We start from the raw sequence: 7,822 nt of genomic DNA, 5'->3' as shown, positions 1-7,822 counted from the left end.
CAGTAGACCTCAGTAGACCTCAGTAGACCTCAGTAGACCTCAGTAGACTCCAGTAGACCTCAGTAGACTCCAGTGGATCTAACTGTGAGGGACAAATATGTATGGTATGCACCTGATGTTTTCCACATCATTTAATATTCTTATAATATTATGACTGAAATACAGTTAAATTGTTAAAACAGACATTTGTGCATTTTTTTTGGACATTTTTAATTGAAATGTATTTAAAACAGACCCTGTTGGGGATAAAAAATGTAACACAAACTTTACGGTTTGCTTTGTTATTGTTAAGTTGTAAAAATCTTAGATTTATCTCTTTTTATTTTGGCTCTGTTTTTATTTTCTGTGAAAGTTGTGACCAAAGCAAAACAATAATGTAAAAAAGAAACATTCATTCATTGATCACGGTGCTAAACTACATGTAAGTCTGGTGAACTCATTGCTGTTTATAAACAGTATCAGCAGAAATTGCAGCGTACTCTAGCTGTCAGTGACCTACATTTTTAAGCAGCTTTGTTGATAGGGCTGTGGTTCTAACTCTGCAAATGTTGAGATTTGCTTCTTCTGTACAGTTAATTAAACAAACCCAGACGTTTTGAGAACATGAGTAGATTTATGGTGTTTTTCAAAGTCTAATGAGTTCCCAGTCATCCTAAAAAAAGAAGTAAAGGCACATACGTGGTGTTTTTATCTCTTAATTCTTGTGATAAACGATTATTCTTAGAAAATGAATGAGGTGTTATGTGATGATGAATCTGAAATATCCAGTCATTAGGGACGAACCTTCAGTGTCTCTCCAGCCGGCCCAGTACCAGATGCCATTAAAATAGTTTTGAACAGTTTGAAACCACATCGGTTCCTCTTTCTGCACTTACATAAATCTCTGGGAGGTTTCACCACTGCCTGTGTAAATTGGAACGAGGTGTCAGTTGAGGGAGAAGTCAAAGGTCAGTGATGTGTTACAGAGGTGGTTTAGAATTACGTCTATATTTAGCTGTAAATCCTAAGCCACCGCTGGTGAGAGATACTGAGTCAGTGGAGTGTAGGCTTTGTCTTTGGACAGTTTCCCTAAAATTCTCTTCAACAATTCTGATCAGATTACTCACTCACTCTTGACAATGGTTCCCCCACGTTTGGAGTGGGATTTCTATAAACAAGAACATTGGAAATACAAAAGAAATTAAGGGGCATACAGAGAAACAACTAGAATCAGAGGATTGTTCTACAGAATAAAAGTTTCTAAAAGCTGAAACCAGATGAAAACAATGTAAGAAAAAGCCATGGGTTGACATCGCCTGACATAAAAGCAGGGCTTTCCCAGCTCTGCTGCATAATAATTAACATCACTCCTGTCATATACTGTATAACCACCTGGGCTGGGCACTCACACACACATCCATCTTAAAGTAAGCAGTGGTCAGGTGCGTGGTTTGGGACTTCTACACCTCCAACATTTTCACCCTGTAAATCAGAAATTGTCAGAAATTGTCACTCTTTTAAAGATTTGCTCCAATGCAGTGTTGCCTGTGTTCAAAGAGATGAAACCAAGCTGTCCTGGTTTGTAAGAGATTTGTCAGTGGAGCCAACTGAAGTGGAAGAAGAATCAGTTTTGGAAAAGCTTGAGAGATTTAAAATAAAGAGAGCAGGGATATCTGAGTGCATTTGTCAGAAAGCCAGCTTCTCTCAACTCTCGCAAAGCAATATCTTTAAGCAAAGTACAAAAAATATAAATATCATAAAGAAAACTCTTGTTTTGTTTTTGTTGAGAAATCCCCAAATGATTTTAAAGGGCTAAATATTTTGTCCCCAGCAGAGCCTTCAGACTTTTACATCGTGGTTTTCTGAGCCACTTTCCTTTTGTATGTGTATAATGGTTTGATTTTGGTCCTAGTAAAACTAAAGAAGTGCTATTATTTCCTCCTGTTTTTGCAGTTAAACCTAAACATTCATTCCATTGATTCATGACAGCCATGATGGTGAAAAAAGTAGCCGTGGACCTAGACAGTTCCCTGGGCTACACCACACGAGTCATCGATCCCACAGACACCGTCCCCCAGACAAACATTAAACATGTCCTGCAGCCCATTTCACTGACACAGACTCATCTCTCACAGCGGTGAAGTTAAACGTGGTCATCAACAGTGTCAGGTGCTGTAGTTAAATGGAAGAGGAAAAGTAACTTTTGATTATTTTTGTGCAGTGATTAGGAGTAAAACCTCATTATAACTGTCCAGGGAGTGCACTGAGGCGTCATGATCACCGTGATTAATGGAACACACTGTCACAGGTACCTTTCATCATCAAGTACCTATAGAAAGTAGGACATAGACACGTACTGTGACGTGAAGCAACTACACATGATGTTGAAGGAAGTTGACCTTTATTCTGTGGTGAGGTCATCATCAACAGTGATCTGTATGGCGTGTGCTTTTATCACTGGTGCAACAGTCACCAGGGTCAACCTGGGGTTAAGTGTTTTTCTTCTTCCCAGGGACACATCTGTATGTAGACCAACATTGAGCTGCAGTCTTTCTGCTCGGATGACAACCTGCTGTTTCATTTTCTCATCGACTTATAGTCACATAATAATACTGCCCACACTTGCAGAGGCCTTTCTGACCGCCCACCCGCAAAGATAGATCACTTTCACTAACAATAAAAACATGCATGAGGTTTCAGGTTGATGTAACTGTTGATTGATTGAGAAATGATTTGGGTGATGAGAACTTCACCTGTAATGGTCATCTGAGGAGGGTCAGAGCTGTTCTCTTCAATTAATCCAGGTGGCGCTGTGCCTAAGCGTAAATGTTTGTCCGTGTTTCTTTTTCCATTTTCACAGTTGACTTTGGGAGCGCCCACAACAGATATAATAATTTTTCTTGACATTTTTCCATAGAATAATCCCATCATCAGAATTAAAAACAGGTGTGACACTTGAATGTCTACCTGCTGGTATTGGTCTTTCTGTTCCAGCAGTAAATGGTTCCTAGGAACTAAATCTTTAGTTTAGATGTATCTGGATCAATCATCTGTAATCAGGATTACTCCACTTCCACCCTGTGAGCTGACATTAAAAATGAAATAGTTTGACGAACCATTTTTCACTTCGACTGACTGACCATCCTGTCTCACCTCTCCCTCAACCCCTGGCTGCAGCAGCATTTGTTCATTCGCCTCTGTCGTTCTCTGTTTCCCCATTTTCTCGCTCTGCCTTTATTTCTGTCATCTCTCAGAAAGCTGTCACGGAGCTGGCTCTGAGTGGAGTTGTTCTCAGACGCTAACTCCTCTCTCCTCCTCTGCCCTTTAACTGTGCTTTGTGATTTCCACATTCCACTGTTAGTGTTTGCATTTGAGGCAGCAGGGAGTCCCTTCCTCATTAGATACGGCTCCAGAGTGTTTGAGGATACAAGAGTATCACTGGCACAGCGAACGTGGGCGGCTGCCATGATTTAAATTCATGGCTGAACACAGCCCACCTGAACTAGAATGTTCTGCCTCTGTTCTTCACATAAACAGGTCTGACTCCAGTTACCTGCTGCTGAGTGTGTCTTTGTGTGTGTGTCTCATTCAGCAGATGGCCAGACATCCAGTGTGTAGACTAATTGCGATAAGCATGCCAACAGGCGGAGTGAATTATGAGATTGTAAGAAGCTGAGGTAGAAACAACAAACATGTCTCTGCCTTGTTTTTTAGCACAGCATGCTAATGAGGCGCAAAGAGTGATTCGGGGTTTTTAGATAAACCATATGAAACTCTCCCTGGTTCTGCTTTGATACCTTTTTCATGGACTATAAGTCAGACTTTTGTTTAGTAGAGTGGCTGCTCCTGCGACCTGTGTTACGGTTAAATGTCATAATAAACACCACATCGTCAGTGACCACAATGAGATATATAAATGCACTTGTAGACCTGTACTCTCACGATTCCTCGCTTTCTTATTGGAACTTCTTTCTCTATCATGTGTCCGTGCAGGTGTTCTCCAACAGTGATGAAGCCCCCATCAACAAGAAGCTCCCCAAAGAGCTTCTTCTTAGGTAAGATCTCCACACACACACACACACACACACACAGACAGACAAGGGCAAACACACCAAAGGAAACCCAACATGCCCTGGGAGAAGGGTCAGGGTTACTCATTAGCTCCAACAGCCTTGAACAGTGTGTGAGTGTGTGTACATACAGTAAGCTATATTGTGTTTTGTCACTGTGTGTGTGTTGTGTGTGTTTTGTAGTGTACAAGTTGGTCACCGGCCAGAAATGAGGTCATGACCTACAGACCAATATCCTGCAGAGCAGCTGGACATAAATCTGACATCACTCAGCAGAGTTCATCCTCCATATTGATTTGTTTGCGTGCCTATTTGTGTGTGTGTGTGTGTGTGTGTTTTCAGTGAACTCTCCTGGGCCTATACAAACTGTATGTTGTGTATGTGTGTAGCTATAAATAGACGGCGTTAGCTGGTGGGGATTTCTGCAGTGCTGGTCTGTGGAGCGGCTCCGTTGTGTCTCCACAGAGACCACCAGTCCACCCATCAGCACCAGCATAGTTTGACTGGTGGACGGATGAACATCCACTCTCCTGCCGCTCAGTCTCTGGCTGGTTGGCTCCACCATCTGACCCACAGTCACATGTGTCATGTAGAGACAGTTACACAACAGCTGTGAGGAGAACTCATTGTGATGGAAGTAAATCTGCTTTATTAACTGTGGAAAGTAGGTTGGCCACAGTCCTTTCATTTCCATAACTTTGTTACGATCTCTCAGCATAACACACTCAGGGACATCGTCTGGGTGGATGGTTTGGCTTCCAAAAATATATAATATATATTTCCTGTTGAGAAGGAGGTGTATCCGAACTGAACATCCTCTGTTGTCTTAGTGAGATATCCCTACAACTGACAGATGAGGAAATCACTAACGTTCCCTAAAGATTTTCATTTCTAGTGTTAGGAATATTTTGCAGGAAATTTTAAAGCCTGCTGTCGAGCACAAAGGCAGTCATTTACAACATTGACTTTGTGGTATGTCAAAAAAGGCAGTAAACAATGTGTCGATAAGCTGTTCAGTATAATGTTCCATCAATATTACCAATCAATAGGAGCGTTAGCCTCATTAACCCTTAGTCTTGTTGCAATACCAGGCCACTGCTTTGGGGGCAGTATTGTCAATTAGGAATTGTTATTTAATCTTAATCCATCCTAATCGGCATACTTTGGACTTTGGGAGGAAACTGCAGTACCTTGAGACACTACACTACCCAGCATTCCACTGTAAGGCTCATTATGAATCACAACAAGGTATTAATTTATTAAAGAATGTCATCATCTAAAAAGGTTTGGACTCCTTTGAAGACCTCACCCGTATGGATTGTACTGCAGTAACTCAGTTGTGTAACAGGAATAATGGCGTCCTGATTTGATTTACTAATGTTCTCATTAGCCTCACTGATTATGTATACTGTATCCCTGTGACCTGACTTGTTTTTCAGCCACTACTGTGTAAACAGGACTGGGCCTGAGTGAACAAGGCCAGGGGGCATGTACAATAACTGTACTGTGATACATGTACACATGTATACACACACACACATATATATATATATATCTGAACTGTACCTCGTCTGATTGACAACCCCCGGAGAGAGAGAGAGAGAGGAAGAGTTCAGAGTGGTTCAGGGTCCTCTTACTCAGAAAACACTGACTCAGCAGTCTCAACACCAACACCACCAGCAGCCAAATTCATGTCTGACTGGAGTTTCTATAGCAACCAGTCCCAGACTCATGAGGAAGGCAGAAGTCTCCCTTATCTATCCATGCTTGAACGGCCAGGTGTACATTCTGTCAACAAATGGAACTATGTGCCGTTAAAATCCTATTATGAACAACATGAAAGTTTGACAGAGCAATCTGGTTCTGTTGATGACCTTTCTGATCTGCCGGTGCTCTGCAGGAGCTAAGGTTTCCTCCCCATAAGTAAAAACAAATAAAAAAGACACTCTATAATGGGAATAATATCAACTTTTTAAACTTTTTTTTTCCTGTTCTTATTCCTTGGAATTTTTAGACAGGTAACAAAACAGAGCTAGTGTTTACCAGGAACAGTAATGCTGGTTGTGGTGACCAGGAGAAAGGATGGGTTGGAAGAGGATGAATAAATCATTTATTCAAACAAAATGGTGACTATATTTTTAGGCTTAAATCACTACAAACAAAAAGCTTGTTGTCAACATAAACTAATGGCTATGTATACGTGTGTATATATACATATATACATATATACACATGTATTGTATATACTTTATACTGTATCTCCCCTGCTGTGTCATTATGTTCATGTCAGAGTGTGACTGTGGCCGACAGTCAGTCAATAGTCAGGGTCACAGCCACTAACCAGTTAGTAGAACGTCAGTCAGTTGTTTACAGGGTTGACGTGTCAGAGGAAGTGTTTTGTAAATCCTGTCACTTGATGCATGTCCTCCCTGACACTACACCCCTGCATAGATGATCACAGACATGTCCCAACATGCCCCGGCCTAATGCACATCCAAAACACACAGCCTTTGTCCACATGTATACGAAGGAAACAATGGGCAGCTCCTGTTTCCTGGGGTTAAACGGACACTCAGACCCCAGCTGCACTTGGAGTGTTGGCATCCTGACAATTCTCTGAAAACCTCAACGTTTGTATAAAATACCCCCACCCACGAGGCTCTTCACTGAGCAGTCACACACACACACACACACTCCATCGGGAGCTCAGGGGTTTCATATATGTATGGTTTCATATTCAGTACATTTATCTGTGGCTCCTGTCTGTGACCTTGTCTGTTTGAATTCCAGAGATTACTCATTGGCAGATTCATGGATTGAGCTGACCCAGTAGCCTGCTGTGTGCAGCCCTTTGTCAGCGACCGCCCCACTACTCAAATACCCAGTGTCTGTCTGTGGAGCTCTGTGGCTCTCAGCCTAACTCAGGAGTTACACAGAAATGTTGCATTGAACGTCTCTCCTTCATCTGATCTTTCGTCTCTTCTTTTTCTAGAATATTCTCATATTTAGATGTGGTAACGCTCTGTAGATGTGCCCAAGTCTCCAAGGTGAGCGATTTTACTTGAATATTTACACCTAGAAAACAAACCAAACGTGGCTCACGCAGTCAAAACTGAGTTGTCTAGAAATGTCTGTAAAACAGTGCCATCTGCTGGCTGTGCGACACACGAGTGAATTTTCCATTAGTGCACTGCAGCTGAACGAGCTTTTCTGTGAATAATAACCAGTGGTTGGCACTTTGGCTGTCACTGCAGTGCTTCACTGGCAGCGTCACTTATAACGGCTGCAGTTTATAACATTTCAAATGTAAAAGACAATACTGAAACAACACATTTAACCTGTTTTATTTTACTTCTGTTTACCATATGCTGTCAGCTTTTACTGTCACAGTAGTCTTAGTTGGTACATCTGTTCAATTACCTTAAATGGCACTATCTAATCAGCCAATCACAGGGCATCATGGTGCTTTGCTCTGAAAATACACAAAAAACTTCTGATCTACTGGGATTTCCCTGGGTTTACGGTGAATCCAAAAAAAAATGAGACAAATAGAAAATCAACCCAACTTTGAAAAAAAAAAAATTAAAATTCCAGATCTGCAGAAGTTCTGACAAGTCAGACATGACCTGTGGATGTTCACTGCACACCTTTGACTTCTACACATCAGAAGTTCTGCCACCGATTATGACAACAGACTCCTTTACCACCAGTCCTCGTCTGACCCACTTGTCTGTCTCCGTCTGCAACCTGTCTCTTTACCTCTCTCACGCGTG

The 7,822-nt window shown here is 41.7% G+C and overlaps 1 protein-coding gene across 2 annotated transcripts in view; it reads left to right on the top strand.

Annotated features, from left to right (window-relative positions):
• fbxl2 (F-box and leucine-rich repeat protein 2) overlaps positions 1-7,822 on the top strand; it is a 19,824-nt gene that overhangs the window by 6,720 nt on the left and 5,282 nt on the right. Inside the window, exons 4-5 of one of the 2 annotated variants that reach the window (XM_008331623.3) lie at positions 3,973-4,034; positions 7,042-7,096. In XM_008331623.3, the coding sequence (XP_008329845.1) occupies positions 3,973-4,034; positions 7,042-7,096 (117 nt within the window). Of the gene's footprint in view, positions 1-3,972; positions 4,035-7,041; positions 7,097-7,161; positions 7,818-7,822 lie in introns of those variants that run through there. The other variant, XM_025065292.1, reaches the window with a different exon arrangement.

The sequence above is a fragment of the Cynoglossus semilaevis genome, chromosome 18, assembly GCF_000523025.1.
Source record: "Cynoglossus semilaevis isolate Cse_v1.0 chromosome 18, Cse_v1.0, whole genome shotgun sequence".
Lineage (NCBI taxonomy): Eukaryota > Metazoa > Chordata > Actinopteri > Pleuronectiformes > Cynoglossidae > Cynoglossus > Cynoglossus semilaevis.
The sequence above is the reverse complement of the archived record's forward strand: the minus strand, read 5'-3'. Positions and strand labels throughout refer to the sequence as shown.